A 17239-nucleotide genomic window follows, 5' to 3' on the forward strand; every position below is an offset into this window, starting at 1 on the left:
CCCCCCCCCCCCCCCCCCCCCCCCCCCCCCCCCCGGCCCCACTGAGTGGCCCTGGAGAATGGTGATTAAAGGAGCAGGCTCTGGAGGCAGACTGTCTGGGTTCAAGCCTTCACTGTGCGATCTTGGCAAATCACTTAATTTGGCAGTGCCTTGGTGTCCTTATCTAAGAAATGGGGACCATAGCAGTACCTACCTTTTAAGTGTTGCTATGAGGGAATCTGTGTGAAGTGCTCAGAACAGTGCCTGCACATGATAAGTACTTACTAAGTGTTGGCCATTATTATATTACTATTTTATTAAATTAAAAAAATGTGACCAGACAGGCAACAAGACCTCAGGAGGAACAGAAAACAGTCCCTGGAGGGGCTGCTTAGAGAGCTCTCAGAGGGGATGGGCATGGGTGGGGACAATGGGGAAACTGAGGCAGACAGAGAATGGGCTCTGGGCCGTGCAGTGGGGAGAAGGGAGGATGAACAAAGGAAATTGTATCCAAGACCGTTCTGTGAAGTTTAACAACGTAATGAGTGTCTGCACAACGAGATGAAACCAGACGCCGTCAGAGGGAGCTGTTGGCACCAATACTTAAGAACCCCTGAAGAGAAGAAGAAACCATCTACATCTTGGATTGATGTCAATATGCTCTCAACTGAAGACGTTTATAAAGCCTGTTCACCCTGTGAAACGATAGAGTCCACAGGCGCTAGTGCTTTCATGCAAATCCTTGATATTGAGCCCACAGATTTAGTTTTCTGTTTTATTTGACTGTTCTGCACAGGTAGGCTCATCCTGCTGCTCAGGTGCCGAGGGCACCTGCACCACCCCAAACACTTGATGCCTGCAGGAGACACCGTAAGCTCAGAGGTGCTTTCGGCTCCAATGGACTCAGTGGGCAGTTTAACCGGACATAATGAAATGCTGAAAAAGCTATTTCATCCTACTGATTTGTACAAAGAAGCTGAATTATTAATTTACCACAAGAAATACAACTATCAAATATACAGAATACATGCATTGTCCTGGTAGGAAAACTGATTTCAGAAATTTGTACAGCAGCTCCAGACTGTCAGAGATGGAAGGGGTCTCAGAGATCACAAAATTCACTCTCTCCTCAGATGGACCAGGAGGCTAAGTGAATGACTGGTAAATAAATACTTACACCCTGGAAAGTAAATCCTTTTTTCCAGGAACTCAGGGTTCATATGAGAATAAAAGCTTCCTTTTAAAATAGAAAATTGCTCCCTAATTTATGGGTTTCTCAGGTTTACATTTTTGTGTGTCAAGCTTTTATAAAGTTGGATGTCTTGGTAACGGGTTCTTCGCTGCCCCCCACCAGGTGTCAGTGTCAGAGGTGAAGGTGGTGGTCGAGGAGCAGTTTGGGGAACTCCTTGCGGCCATGAGGAAGGCCCAGGCTGACGTGATGCTCTTCTTGGAGGAGAAGGAGCAAGCTGCTCTGAGCCAGGCCAACGGCATCAAGACCCACCTGGAGTACAGGAGTGCAGAGATGGAGAAGAGCAAGCAGGAGCTGGAGAGGATCGCTGCCATCAGCAACACTGTCCTGTTCCTGGAGGTACCGGAGGAGGGAGGGGGCGGGGAAGGGTGTGTGGGGGAGTTTTGGGGTTGGGGTTGGGGGGGTGGAGGCAGAGGTGTCCACAGGACTAACGCTAGGGAGTACCCTCTCTTTGCTAGGCCTGTGGCAGATGTGGAAGTGTTCTTTGATAAATGGGGTGCGTAGGGAGCTGTGGGGACAGAGAGGAGCAGGTCTGGATTCAGAGGAGCACAGCAGTGCAGGATGGGTAGGGAAGACTTCCCAGAAAGGGAGGCTGGAACCACGTCGTGGAAGATGAGAAATGTTCAAGGAGAAGTTTGGTCCAGGAGAGGGAACAGCATGTGCGCAGGCAGAGAGGTTTGAGAAAGCATGGCTGATTTGGGGAACTGAGGCACTTTCACAAGGATGGGGTGAGGGATGCTGGGCGCATAGTGATGGGAGATGAGGCTGGGCCAGGCAGGCAACTGGCTGTGAGAGAAGTTCTTCATCATGAAGTCACAGAAGCCAGTGGAGGACTTCAGGTGGAGAGTGATGAGATCAGATCAGTGTGCTTTATACACCCCTCCAACAGCGTACGGAGGCTTGCCTGGCGGAGGGGAGACTGGAGACCTGCTGCCTTGCTGAGAGGGCTGCGTGTGCAGGGGTGACTGAGGGGGGTCCAGCAGGGGAGATGGGACTTTTCATTACGATGTGCCATCACGCATTAAGCCACAGGCCATGAGAGCTGGACCCGAGAACATGAAATCTTGTGGGGAAGGCACACTGGGTTGGGCATAAATTCTGTCATCTGTCACTAAATAGTTGTGTAGTTTTTAGCAAGTCGCTTAACCTCTCTGGGTCTCAAATTCCTCATTTATCAAACAATCAGGTCAGAGTAAGGAATTTCAAAGCTCATTCAGATCTATATTCCTAAACACAAATAAATTTTCTTGGTTACATTTTTGAAAAAAATTCCTTTCTAGTTGCAACAAACATAAATGTTTATTGTGGGGGAAAAAAGCTTGGAAAATACAGAAAAATCGAATGAGAAATAATCACCCCTACTGCCACCACCCAGAGACAACCGTAGTCCACCTTGTGAGGAGTGGGCGAAAGAGGAGGAGAGGATGAGGAGACAGGAAGACAAAAATACGGACAGCATGTCTCTCTCTCCATCAGTTCCTTTGCTTTTCAACATCAAAACAGGAAGAAAATATGAATAAAAATTTGGCTTTCCATGTCATGAGTTTCCCCAAAGAGTATATAAATTTCTCTCTATTTTTGTTTCTCCTTTTATAACTTTAACATTAAAACTTTAATCTGTATAAAATATATTTTAGTTTAAGATAACATTTATTTTGGTTAAAGATAATTTCTTTCTCCCCAAATCATTAGCCAGGTGAAATGACAACGCCCATCCTTTTTCCCTCCACTGGTTTAAAATGCTGCTTTTATCATGTATGGTACTAAATCTACGTACGGCATTAAAAAATGTTTATCTATCTTTCTTTCTATGAACTCTCTGGTTTGGGCTTTTCTTCTCTTTTAGTGATCTATCTAATCATTTTGCTGCAAGTGTTTTCCTCACTAAGATTCCCTCTCTACCCAGCCTGCTCTCTAATGCTTCAGCTGCACTAGGATTTTGATAACGGTTCCATCTGAAAAGCAGCCTTTCCCGATCACCACGTGGCTTTGAAGTGTAAGGGACTTATTGTGATCATCTATGTGAAGACACTTTTCAAACTCTGAAGCACACTACGAGAATTAGAGAAAAGTGTGTATTGGATGGAACCGATAAGGAAAAGGCAGCGCTCCTGCCTGAGGACTTGTTTGTGGATCTTCTGGGTGCTGTACCAGGTCCTCCATTCCCTATAGTGGCTTGTGTTTAAATTATAAAAAAAAGTCCTGAGGGAATGACCGTAGCAGGAATGTCACCTCTGTTTGGGCTGTTGGCATAAAATGTGTTTTGTTCTTTGGTTCCCAGTCTGGGCTGTGTATTCGAACATGGCCATCTAGTATCTCTTGATTTTTTAAAAGCCCACTTTCCCAGTTTAAAAAATAAATAGTTTCTCTGTTGTTAGACTCTGAGCTGGATACTCACATTACCGTCTTTCTCTGTGAAGTGCACATCACCACTGATGAGCATTATTTTAGGCTGGTTACTTTTAAAACTGCAAATGAGAAGGAGGCTCTGAGGAGTGGAATTCGCTTGCCCTTTGATGAGAGACATTGGAATTTGTGAAGGAAGTCTCCATCTGTGGGGGGGGTGTCTCCCTCTTTGCACCAGGAGGAAGGTGGGATGGCCTTATCTCTGGGAACTCTTAATAGGGAAGGCAAGGACTTAAGTTGTTTACTGTCTGGCAACCTCATGTAACTGACCCCCCCCCCCGCCCCCCCCAACATCCTCCTTTGTCTTTAGCTGAAGATAATATTTAAGTGGTGGCTTCTGCCGTTTACTTAATCCGGTTTGATTCTTATCTAAAAGTTATAGGACCACCCAATAACCAGACCCTACCGGCACTGATACCATTTTAACAACTTTGTTTTACATATTCTTTCCTTTGTCTTGCAAAGAGATAACTCACATACCTATGCCTTAAATTTAGCCCTACCCTCAACCCATGTTTGTGGCAGCAGCGGCAGCAGCAGCTCCTCCTGCCCATGGGTACTGTCCCCATGCAGCAGCTCCTCCTGCCTGTGGGTCCTGTCCCCACGCAGCAGCTCTGACTGCCCATGGGTCCTGTCCCCATGCTATTCCACACTATTCTCTGAATAAAAGAGCACTACTGCCAGACCTTGAGAGTCCAAGAAATCTTTCTTTCGACTCTTCGGCTCACCGACCCTGCATCAACCATCAACCCCTTTTACAGACGCAGAATGTGACATAATGAGGAGGGCAGCCCAGTTTAAGAAATACAGAAACCAAGGCAACAAGTTCTGCTGTTTCCTTTCGTGCAGGAGTACTGCAAGTTCAAGAACACCGAGGACAGCGCCTTCCCTAGTGTTTACATAAGACTCAAGGATAAGCTCTCGGGCATCCGCAAGGTCATCACAGACTCCACTGCGCACTTAGTCCAGTTGCTGCAGAACTACAAGGAAAAGCTCCAGGAGTTTGCCAAGGAAGGTGAGGAGGTTTCTGGGCTGTGGAATGTGGTATCTCAGAGTGAGTGATGGGGAAGGAGAGAGAGCCAGGGGAGGGAGGTGAAATCAGGGGAGAGTCTCATTTTCAAAGCTATGCTTTGGCTAGACCATGTTGCTAATGGATGCATCTCGATGATGGTATTTTACGATTGAGACCCACAGAAGCTGAGTTAGTTATCTCGTGCAATTGGTTGTTATTTCTATGACTAGTTTCTGAGGTTGCTAATGCCTATACTTTTGAGTGAAATTCAAGTCAGTCTGGGATCTCTTTCCAGCATATTTTCCTTCATCCGGGAGGCAATGAGGTCCTTCGAGCATGGTTCTCTGAGAAGTGACTAGGCTGCAGCCCCAGCTTCCCCCAGGGAGCCCAAGGAAGAGGGGTTGGGAAGTTCTGCTTCTTCAGTTCCCCTGACCTCCTGGACAGATGTGCATTCACAACTCTTTGATTTTCTAGAGGAGTATGACATCGGAACTCAAGTGTCTGCCATTGTCGAGCGCAAATATCGGACCTCAAAGCCGGAGCCCAGCACCAGGCAACAGTTCCTTCAGTGTAAGTTGTGAAGTACTCCCCTTCCCCAGGTGTTGGCGTCAGTGTAATGCTTTGCTGAAGTAAGAACTCCATCTCTCACGTAAGTTTCAGGTTCTAGCAACCTCGAGTCTATCCCTAAAGGCCACATTTTTAAAATTTAATTTTTTTACTTTCTAACTTTTCATTTTGAAACAATTTCAAACTTACAGAAACTTTGCAAAAACAGAACAAAGGATTCCCGTATACCTTTCATTCAGTGTCTCCTAACACATTACATAACTACAGCACATTGATCAAAACCAGGAAATGAATGTTGCTACAATTCTATGAACTAATCTACAGAATTTACTCAAGTGTCACCAAGTGTTCCAACCAATCTCCTTTTTCTGGCCCAAAGTCTGATCTGGGATCACAGAGTTTCCATGTCTCCTTAGTCTCCAATCTGGGTCCAGGCCCTTAGTCTTTCTTTGTCCTTCGTGACCTTCCTGACTTTTGAGGATCCTGGCTAGCCACCAAATGGTTCCCTTTTAAGTCTGACTTGGCTAGAATTGCATAACCCATTGTCCTGTCCTTAAGCGGTATTGTTCTGGTCTGTTAGCATTTTAAAAACGCTATTTCCAATCAACACATCATTACGGTTAACGAGCGGGTGGGGTTCCATCTCCTAGTAGGGAAGGACTATGGCTGTGTAGTCACGGCTCATTTTTCTGACATTTTTGGAACATGTCATTGAACCCTGCTTCTGCTTGTTTTCTGGGGGTAACCAGTGGCTAACTCCTGGACCCCCTTTTCTCCTGTTGTTTTGTGGAGCCTCAGGTTCTGATGATTATCTCCTGTTCTTGCCACAACCCCTACTTCTTCCCAGGACCTCTTGGCTTCCACACAATTTCTTTTATTTATTCTTTCCTGCTTCCTGACAGAAGTACATCTCTATTTTCCAAACAGATATAATTAGTACAAGAAGCCAAACACCTTTTATTCTTAACATTAAAATAAAAATGAAACATATCCTATGATAACGTCGACTGAAATAAAGAGTCTAGGTGACATTAGTGAACAAGTTTTCTCAATAATCAGCTTGAGGAGTTCGAACCCTGGGAAAACAGTCCCGCAGAGCGCTCTGATGGAACTGCTCCGAGGGGTGTGAGGTTAAGTGCAGATGATATCTCTTTCAAAAACAGGGTATGTGCAGAGAAGAGGACCAGAGAAAAACCTTACAACTAGATTTAAAAAAGAGAGAGAGAGAGTACATCTGGGCTTTTCTCTAGGTGACACATTAAAGGTAATGTAAACAAGAATTCCTTGGTTGTGCATTAAACAAGTTCCGAGATGCTGACGTTCTCTGTGTTCTCTATGTGTGGAGGGGCAAGGACCAGGGTCCCTCATTATTCCTTCAGTCTCTAAGAAGTGCAGCTGGGAAACGGGAGAGCGAGGTGCCCTCTGTCTCTGCTGCTGTGGATCTGTCCAGCTGCCGTCCTCGGTCGTGAGGTGTGGGGCTGCAAGGACGCTTGACACAGGCTGAAGATGGCCTGCGCGGCTGCTCCACAGGACAGCGTGGATTCTATTGTACTGACTTAAAGCCTGTGCAGTTTGCTTGTTAGATTCGCCTGTTAGACCAGGGAGAGGGGTCCCAAAAATCTGTCCACAATCATCTATCCTCTTTTGCATTACAAATGTCTTTTTTCACACACTATATTAACTTTTTCTCTTTGAATATTGTTATAAACTTTTAGCCTTTTCTACACTCAGATTGTTTCACTGGTCAAAGTTCTGCGGCTCAAATTGCCTGCTTGACCAGTGGAAGCCACTTGTAAGCTAGCCTCTTTCTCCTTTAAGCATTGACATTCTGCCCTTGACACTCTTAAAAGTATCGTTGCTTTCTGGCACTAGCAGAATGCTCCAGGACCATTCTGGTTCTCTTGTCCCGAGACATAGTATCACCTGTCCTCCTAGGTGTCCTGGGTCCCCTTAGATGAGAAGAATACTCTCGTTCAACATCTGCATGCTGAGGATTCTGGTGGTGGCTGCGGTGCCGCTGCTGCTCTTGGGGCCACTGTTAGTAACGGAGCCGCAGTCTGTCTGCTCTGATGGTCCTCAGTTCACACTCATTTTTCCTTTGAACTATTGTAAGCTTGTTTTCTTCTAGGATGTGGTTTCATTGACTAGTAAGAATTTCTCTTACCAAAAGAGTTTGGAAAAGTCTGGGTTAGAATAAGATACTTTTTAAATTTAATGGATCTTTAAATAGCCTTTAATATGCTAATTCATTTGGCAAGTGTATACTGATCATCTCCTCTGAGCTAGAACTCCGGGATAGAGTCCTACAGAAAATGTGGAACTTACAGACTGGAAGGAGGACAGGCGTGAAACAAACACACAACTAAATAGATTATTACCACGGTGGTGAGTCCCATGAAGGTTAGGAAGCCAGGTGCTCTGAGAGGCAGTGATGGGAAGGCATCTGATTCAGGTTGGGCAGCTGTGGAGGGCCTCTCTGAGGACATGGACTCAGCCACAACCGGAAAGATCGGTGAGAATGACCCAGACTCAGATTAGGGTCACGATCATGTTGCGGAGTGTGTCTGTGCTGAAGTCCTGAAGTGGGTCTGAGGTCAGAGTGGCTGGAGTGTGGTGACCAAAGGGGAGAGGATAGGAGACGAGGCTGGAGACACAGGCAAGGCCAGTCATGCAGGCAGTTCAGGTCGGAGTGAGGGGTCACTGCTTTATCGTACGAGCAAGGGGCACCATTGAAGGGCTTTAAGCTGAGGCGACATGATTCACCTTAGCCCACACCTTGAAACAAGCACTGTGGCTCTGTCGTGGAGAAGGTATGGAAGGGGGGCAAGGAGAAACACAACCAGGGAGGAGCCTATTGCACTAGTCTGGGAGAGATTTGGTGGTGGCTTAGATGAAGCAGTGGGCCAGAGAGAAGCAGGTGGACCTACTGGGCTTGCTGCTGCCTTTGTGTGTGTGTGGGACAAGTCAGGTGGGGAGGATGAGGGCAAAGAAGTGTCAAAAATAATGTTAGTGTGCCTTGAACAACTGGGTGCATGGAGGTGCTAATAATCTCTTGACTGGGAAGAGAATACGTGTGGGGACTGTTTGAGAGTTCAACATGCTAAATATACGTCCAATAAAAAAAGGAAAAACCAATGAATGAATCAAATCTGGGTATATTAGTGCCTATTTCCCCGAGCCCTCGCCAACACTAGGTACAATAGCGTTTCAGTACGTATTTGTTGAATGAATGAATGAATGAATGAGTGAATAAATGGATTTTAGTTCTCAATTCAGTTCAGCAAATAATACATTAATGCCAAGCAATTTGATCTTCAGAAAGGAGGAAAGTGGAGTGACTTGTTAAAAGGACTGTGAGACTGTTCAAAATGTATGTGTCTGGGTTTCCCCACCAACCAATTCTCTGCGACACCGGTTGGGTGTCCTACAGTGCAACTCAATCTGACACTACCTGGAGACAGCGTCAGATCCCACAGGTTAAGGGCTCAGTCCCACAAGACCGCCCGTTACTTCATATGCCATTCACAAGTAGTGGGGCCCCAGATCACCCACAACTTCTGTCCAGTTTGGCTACAAATTGGAGGTTCCCGTGATGCCCTCCTCAGGTTCAATTAATTTGCTAGATCAGCTCACAGAACTCAGGGAAACACTTAGGTTTACTAGTTTATTTCTGTATTACTTTTTATTTTTATTTATTTATTTTTGAGGAAGATTACCCCTGAGCTAACAGCTGCTGCCAATCCTCCTCTTTTTGCTGGGGAAGACTGGCCCTGAGATAACATCCGTGCCCATCTTCCTCTACTTGATATGTGGGATGCCTACCACAGCATGGCTTGCCAAGTGGTGCCATGTCCGCACCCAGGATCTGAACCGGTGAACCCTGGGCCACTGAAGCGGAACGTGTGCACTTAACCGCTGCGCCACCAGGCCAGCCCCTAGGTTTACTAGTTTGTTAAAGGATATGATAAAGGATACAGATGAATAGCCAGATGAAGAGAAACACAGGGTGAAGTCTGAGAGGGTCCCGAGCACAGGAGCTTCTGTCCCCATGGAGTTGGGGTGTGCCATCCTCCTGGTGTGGATGTGTTCACCTGCCTAGAAGCTCTCCGGACCCCCTACTACTGGGATTTTTACGGAGGCTTCATCACATGGGCATGACCAATCATTAACTTCATTTTCAGCCTTTCTAACTTCTCAAGAGAATAGAGAGTGGGACTGAAAATTCCAAGCTTCTCATCATGGCTTGGTCTTTCTGGTGACCAGTGCCCATTCGGGAGTCATCCGGGAGACTCCCCCGCCCCCCCGAGTCACCTCATTAGAACAAAAGACACTCCTATCCCCAGGAAATTTCAAGGGTTTTCAGGAGCCCTGTGTCGGAAACTGGGGGACAGAGATGAAATATTAGAACAAAGATGCTCTTAGTGCTCTTATCACTTAGGAAATTCCAAGAGTTTTAGGAGCTCTGTTCCAGGAACTGGGGGCAGAGACCAAATATATATTTCTTATTGTAAATCACAATGTCACACTTGTGTTCTCTGTTTTCTGGTTTTCACCCACCTCTTTCCCAGGCTAACAGTGGCCTGGGTAAACAGAGAACAGGAGATGGATGTTTTCTCACACTTTGGAGGGTGGCCAGGTTTGAAGTGTTCTGTCTGAATCAGATGTTTGTTCATAACCCGCTCTTCCTGCCTTCTGTATCTCCTCAGATGCGTGTGACATCGTGTTCGACCCCGACACAGCACACAGGTACCTCCGGCTGCAGGAGGACAATCGCAAGGTCACCAACACCACGCCCTGGGAGCACCCCTACCCGGACCTCCCCAGCAGGTTCGTGTACTGGCGGCAGGTGCTGTCCCAACAGAGCCTGTACCTGCACAGGTACTATTTTGAGGTAGAGATCTCCGGGGCAGGCACCTACATTGGCCTGACCTACAAAGGCATTGACCGGAAAGGGGAGGAGCGCAACAGTTGCATTTCTGGGAACAACTTCTCCTGGAGCCTCCACTGGAATGGGAAGGAGTTCACTGCCTGGCACAGCGACACGGAGACCCCGCTCAAAGCCGGCCCTTTCCGGAGGCTGGGGGTCTACGTCGACTTCCCGGGAGGGATCCTCTCCTTCTATGGTGTAGAGCCTGATGCCATGACTCTGGTTCACAAGTTTGACTGCAAGTTTTCGGAGCCGGTCTACCCTGCCTTCTGGCTTTCCAAGAAGGAAAACTCCATCTGGATTGTGGATCTGGGAGAGGAACCTGAGAAGCCAGCGCCAACTTCAGCGGAGGCTGCTCCCTAGACTCCAGGATCTGTATCTGAGACTTTTGCTAACCACAAAGATGGGGCAGCAACTTGGATTTTAACAGCAACTTGGAGGCAGAAATCTCTGCCAGTGGTGGGTGGCTTAGAAATCGTATGGGTCCCCGAGTGAGGAGAAGTGTCTTCAGCTTCTCCCTGTTGCCCCATGCTGCACTGTTCTCCATATATTTGTAGTAATCCTCAGGCGCCTGAGTCTCTTTCATCACCTTTGAGTGATATTCTGCTGTTCGGTAACCAGGAATCTTCAGAGCGATCAGAAAGATTTCAGAGAAATCATAATAAATTCCTAACTGATTGTGCATTTCCTTTGTCCCGGACACTGATCTGAGGGCTTCCCGTGCATTGACTCAACCCTCACAGAGGCCCTGTGGGGTAGATGCTCTTATCATCTCCATTTTGCAGATGGGAAAATAGTGGTCTGGGGGATTAGTTAGCTTGCTCAAAGCCATTGTGGTGACACGGTGAGTGAGTGGCAGAGCTGGGAGTCAAACCTGGGCAGGCTGACGCCGGGATTTTAAGCACCACACCGTGCTGCCTTCCTCATTAGATCATGGGTATTGTGTGTAAGGGAAGAAACTACACGATGAACTACATGGCCTGGAAACTGAGTGTCTTAAACACTCAATCTCTTTGTATCCCCACATCTGACTGGCCCATGCAGCTGTGCAGCGGCAGAGAGCTCACTACCTCACACAGCAGCTCCTCCTGTATTTGGACAGTGAGGATTATAAGAAATGTCTTAACAGAGTCCAAGTCTTAGTCCCTGTGACCTGTGGGGAGGGGTCTCGTTTCTCTCTTCTGAAGTCACGTGGACTTGTCTAATTTCTCATTCAAAGGACAGTTCTTCAAATATTTGAATGCAGTTCTCACACACGTCCTCCTGGGATGTATTCTTGTTTCCACACTCTGTTTCCCACTTTCCTTCATGGTTTCCAGACCTTCCACTCCCCTGATCATTTCATCCTTCTCTCGGCAGATGTGCTGAGATTAATGGTGAATATTCATCAAGCCGTTAGGTAAATGATAAGCATATTTAAATGGGTTTCTGGGGACATAACCTGAAGCCCTGTCAGGCCTCACCAGAAAAATAACTCTGGGTCTTTTCCTGTGACCTGTGTCAAGGCAAGTCTCTTCCTCTTTGACCATTCTGATGGGCCTGTCTCGAGAGTACTTCAGCATTACTCGTCTTGTGTCCAGAGGCTGTGACTTTTATTTGTATGAGGACTTATACAGTGTAAGATTTGCATTTTTGAATTGAATTTTTTACTTTTTAATTTTGTAATTTGAATTTCATTGAATTTATTTTTTATTTGAATTTTTAATTTCATCACATCATTGCTGCTTGCTGAGAACGTTTTGACTCATGATTCCACATCCAATATATTTGCTCTCCTTCCTAGCCTAGTGTCACCTACAGAATTGGTAACCTTTTCTTCTTATGTCTTAACCTTGTTAAGACGTATCATGATTAGGGTAGGGCCAAATATAGACTCTCTCAGCTCTCCGTCAATACCCTTTGGGTTTAGTTACTCTCTAAGTTGCGCATCTGTAGAACTGTGCAATCATGTAGCCCACCTCTTCCCCTTTTCCACTGGATGTAATGAAGGACTGTTCAGTGGCAGAGATCAAGATATGTTACGTCTGCTTTTCCTTGCTCTGCCTGTCTAACAATCCTCTCGAAAGAGAAACTGAGGTCAGCTTGGCCTGCCTGATTTTTATCGAACCCTTGTGGGTCATTGGTGCTTGTTACTTTCTTTTCTAAATGCTCCCAAAATATCTGATAAACCATTTTAGAATTCTGTTGTGGATGAACACCAAGTTGACTAGTCTGTTGTTTCTACAATCTACCTTATTTTTCTTTTAAAAATCAAGACAGTTCTGCCTGCCCTCATCCTTTACTGTTCTCCCTAATTTCTTGGAGGTTACTGCCTGGACTGGAGTCTCGTTGGTAATTGTGGCAGTGCCGTGAGACGAAATTTGTTTATGCTGGAATACTTGACTCATGTACAAGGAACCCTTACCTGTCTTGAACTTCATTTCCTTGTCCGCCCTTTTTGTCCACTTGTTTTCAGTTTCAAGACCTTCCTTTTTGATAGAAAAGATCAGAGCAAAATTGAGAGTAGGGAATGTTTGCTTTCTTTCTGTCATTGCCTCAAGTGATAGACACATCTTTTTTACTTTTTCTTGGTCTAAAAACTGAAAATTGCCTAAAACAAACAAAGAAAGAAATTAAACAAACAAAAAAAGAATAAAGGCTTATTTTATATTCTCTGTCATTTCCCCCAAGCTGTGTGTGTCACTCTCCTGTATTTACCCACTTCTATTTCCTCTCCCATTGTGCAGACTCATTTTGAAAAAAAAAAAAATCTGAACTCATCCAGAGCTCTTCTTGGTGCCAGACTGTTTTTTTCTATTCCTAGACCATTTGTGACTGTAGAGTCAGAGTGTAATTTTAGCCACGACATAATTTATTCTTGTCTCAATTTTTTGAAGTCCCAGGGCATATGGCAATGTCCTCTAGGAATCCTATGAATTCTGAGTCAATTCCCACATTCTCCTGGGATCAGTGTTGAAGTGATGAGGTGTGAGTACTGGCACAGTCACGGGGCCCTTACGTCTTCAACCTGGTTCAGCATGTTTTTGGAATGACTGTCCTCAAATCAAATCGATTCAATGTATGTGACATTTATAACGTGCGAGCCACTGTGCTAGGTACTAAGATAGAGTCACCCGGAAGATAACAAGCTGCGTCTCTTGATCACAAAATGCTCATTTAAACTGAAAATTGTTCGTACGTGAAGAGCTAAATAGGAATCTACTATTCAAGAGGATAACAGATGAGGTAGTATACGAAATGCATTCCTCGTTTCCATGTCCCGGTGCCCTGCTTCTAATTTAACATTTTCTCAGGTCATCTTCAGTGACTGCAGTGTCATTGACCGACCTACTCCCTGATTGCTTCTCGTCTCTACAACCCGCTGCTGCCATTCCAGGGGCTCCCACACCAGCCCCATTGGCCTCAGACAGAGGCCGGAAGGAAAGGCAGTGCCCACACTTCCTGTTTCTCCGAGTTCCCTGGGATTTGGGCACTGAGTCCCCTCCCTCCACACCCGTGATGAGAACGGGGAGCAGGAGACCTTCGCAGGGAGGGTCCCTGTGCCGTGTGGGGTCCACATGCAGGGCAGCCACTGTGTACGGCTCAGGAGAGTGACTGGCCGGCCAGGCTTTGCTGGGATATGCGTAGTCTTTATCTCTGTTTCTGGTTTGCTCTGTCGTCTTGTCGAAAAAATATCACCATGTCCTGGAAGGAAGGAGGCCAGGTACTGGAAAAGAAGAGGTGGAACAGGTCATCTAACAAGGACTGAGGGTCAGCACAGCAGTGGACAGCCATTTGGGGTTAAAATCTTTTCCTCCAAATTAATAACTTGTGTGGTGGCCCTGATGATTACCTGAAAAGAGGTATGCATGTGTATATATGTGTGTGTCCCATATAAAAAATATAATCTTCAGGGGCTGGCCCCGTGGTGGAGTGGTTAAGTTTGCACATTCCACTTCAGTGGCCCAGGGTTTCGCCGGTTTGGATCCTGGGCACAGACATGCCACCGCTCATCCTGACATGCTGAGGTGGCAGCTCACATAGCACAACCAGAGGCCCTCACAACTAGAATATACAACTATGTACTGGGGGGCTTTGGGGAGAAGAAGGAAAAAAGAAAGCAGATTGGCAACAGAAGTTAGCTCAGGTGCCAATCTTTAAAAAAAAAAAGAAACTTCAAAAATGCTACCAAGCTGTGTAAACTGGGATTAACCCCTTATACTATCTCAGCCACTTTGAGCTAAAGCAATTCAGTCTTTGCAGCCTTTTCAATTATAACGTGCTCTCCAGAAGCTTACATGAAAACCCATCATCTTCTCTTCTGTTCCAGCCATGCCTCTCAGCCCCTCCTCTCCTCCTCCTGCTCCATCTTTGCTCCAGTCAGTTTAAAGCTTAACTTTGAAATTAAATTTTATTTCCTCCGGGATGCTCCGGGCTTTATGCTGTGATCCTGAGACAGTGTGACTGGCTTGGGTGTCAGGTTGCTAACCCTGCCCTGGCACACCGGGCCTCACAGCTGGGAGCTCAGAGAAGCCCAGGTGGGGCGGCAGGTGTGGTGGGAGATGGGGATTGCCCTAGGGGTCCCCATGCAGAGGTCCACGCAGAGGCGGGCTCCTGGTTTGTTGTATCCACCTTTCTCTGGGGGAAAACTAGGATACTTGGTTCTGTGCAATCAGCTTATTTGTCATATTAGTTGGTTAAATAAATTTAGAGTGGAACAACAACCCAAAAAGTAAGAGATCTGCTCATTAGTAATTTCGTTTACTCTTGAGCAACCAGTGTTTCCATTCGGCAATATTGTGCATTTCATTGTTCTCGTCCTTCCTTCAATTTCCTTTTCCTTTTTCTTTTTGTCAAATAAATTCTGTGCTTACCTCAGTAGCCACGGCTAATACTGGTCGGGGCCAGGATCCCACGCTGCATCCCATTTGGAGGGATGGAGACAAGGCTGCCAGGGGAAGACTACCCTTCTTAATCTTTTTTTTGCATTTTCTCTCCATCTCCTCTTCTACCACTCTTTCTCTCTCTCTTTTCTTTCTCATTTCTTCTACTTATGCTGTTCTTGACCTGCTCCTCAAATTGGCCTCTAGGACTCTAGGGTTTCTTGGTCCCCGTCTCAGAGAAGTGAATATCCAGCTTCACCCCAGACCACCGAGTCCTGCTCCCACTGGAGTGTATTATTTGTCACTGTAGTTTCCATCAGTGCAGCCTTCAACGTGGGCATTCTGCCAGTGGTATTTGGCTATCTCACGTAACCATTCTGGGCCTCAGTTTCCTCATCCATAAAATGAGGGGCGTGGGACTCCCCACATGTCTCTCAGAGCGCGTCCAACCCTGAAACCTAGACCTGTTCTTATTTACAGAACACCGGCGGTCACTTGTTGCACCCTTCACCCACAGATCATGTGTTCCTCAATGACAAATGCATGGCTCGAGCCTATAAAAGCTACTAAAGCTACTGTAGCAGAATTTTTAGGACCTATGCAAACATAAAGCAGACAACTGTCACACAGGAGTCATCACTAGCCCTGGCAAGTCCCTGAGCACAAATAAGAACGGAGAGTAGCAGATTCAGCTGGTCAGACACAGCAGACGTTCTAATTCTCTCTCTCTCTCCTAATCCCCCTCTGCCTATCATATTTGCTAAAGTTTTGCTGAGGTCGTCAGATTCCTCTCCAAAGCTTAGATTTTTTAAGATTAATAAGAAGTAGAAAGGGCTTTAGCATTTTGAGTACTAGTTTTAAACGTCATTTCTTATCTCACTTCATCTTTGCAGCCCTGTGAGATGGATGATATTTTCCCTATTTCATAGACAAAGATGAAAAACTGGCGGCTCAGAGAGGTTTAAGTTACTTGGTAAAAGACACTCAAAAATAAGTTTTGAAAGAATTAAGTATTAGTGTTTATTTCTAAAATGGAGTTATGTTCATAGATTGTGAGACCAGAGCACAGCTTACATCAGCGGTTCTCAAAGTGTGGTTTCCTGACCAGCATCAGCACCGCCTGGGAGCTCATCAACCTAGACCTCGAATCAGAAACTCTGGGGGTGGGGCCCAGCAATCTGTGTTAACAAGACCTTCAGGGGATTCTGACACACACACATGCACGCACACACACAGAGACACACAAACACACATTCTTAGGTTTGAGAACCACTGGTTTACATCTATCTATTCTCTTTAACCTGTTCTGTTCTTCAACTACCAATAGCAAGTGACTGTGAGTTTTAGGACAAGTAGGAAGACGTTTTGGCCACCAGAGGAGCATTCTATCTCCTTGGAGATTCAGCTATTTTAGCTAAGTTTAGAATTTTTCTGTGCTCTCCTGGTTCTCCCCCTTCTGGAGAATAAAACATTTCTAGCCCATGCCCTTGCTTCCCCACCTGCTTCTTTTAAAGTCAAAGAGCAAACTGGCAACCTGGAAATTCATGGGTTTCTTGTGACCAAAGACTTTTCCTGTTTAACTTTGCCAACAAGTGTAATACCACATGATGGGAAGGTGATGGATAAAACATGACAATTTTCCCACTTTCCCTAATGATAACAATACTTGTATAGCTTTTGACACGTTATAAAATGGCTTTTCAAATACATTCATTCATTTGACCTGTAGGGGAGGAAGACGTTTCCTCTACCCACTCTGGGTTCTTCTGGCTGGGGAACGAATTAAATTCACATGAGACAGAATAACAGGAGAAAATTAAATAAAGCTTTATAATATGTATACATGGGAGAGGCTCAGGCAACCTGAGCTACTCAACTTGCCAAAATGGCCAAAGCCACCACCTTAAATATCATCTTCAGCTAAAGACAAAGGAGGATGTTGGGGGTAGCGGAGTCAGTTACAGGAAGTTACCAGACAAGTACAGTCAACAGGACTAAGATTATTATGCAGATTTAAGTCCTTGCCTTCTGCATTGATTAAGAGTTTCTAGAGATAAGGTCATCCCCCCTTCTTCCTGGTATAGAAAGGGAGACACCTTTACAGATGGAGATTTCCCTTACAAATGTAAATGTCTCTTGACAAAGGGTAAGTAAATTCTACTTTTCAGTTTCTTTCCTGTCTGCAGTTTTTACAAGTAACCAGCCCAAAATAATCCTCATGCCAAAGAGACATATCT

At 45.7% G+C, this 17239-nt stretch overlaps 1 protein-coding gene across 1 annotated transcript in view; it reads left to right on the top strand.

Moving 5' to 3' along the window:
- The window catches only part of TRIM16 (tripartite motif containing 16), a 19701-nt gene extending 8877 nt beyond the window's left edge, over window positions 1-10824 (top strand). The window contains exons 3-6 of the mRNA XM_046676694.1: window positions 1334-1567; window positions 4484-4649; window positions 5121-5216; window positions 9920-10824. Of these exons, the coding sequence (XP_046532650.1) occupies window positions 1334-1567; window positions 4484-4649; window positions 5121-5216; window positions 9920-10503 (1080 nt within the window). The 3' untranslated portion in view covers window positions 10504-10824. The remainder of the gene's footprint in view (window positions 1-1333; window positions 1568-4483; window positions 4650-5120; window positions 5217-9919) is intronic.
- The last annotated feature ends 6415 nt before the right edge of the window (window positions 10825-17239 follow it).

This window comes from Equus quagga, chromosome 11, assembly GCF_021613505.1.
Source record: "Equus quagga isolate Etosha38 chromosome 11, UCLA_HA_Equagga_1.0, whole genome shotgun sequence".
Taxonomy (NCBI): domain Eukaryota; kingdom Metazoa; phylum Chordata; class Mammalia; order Perissodactyla; family Equidae; genus Equus; species Equus quagga.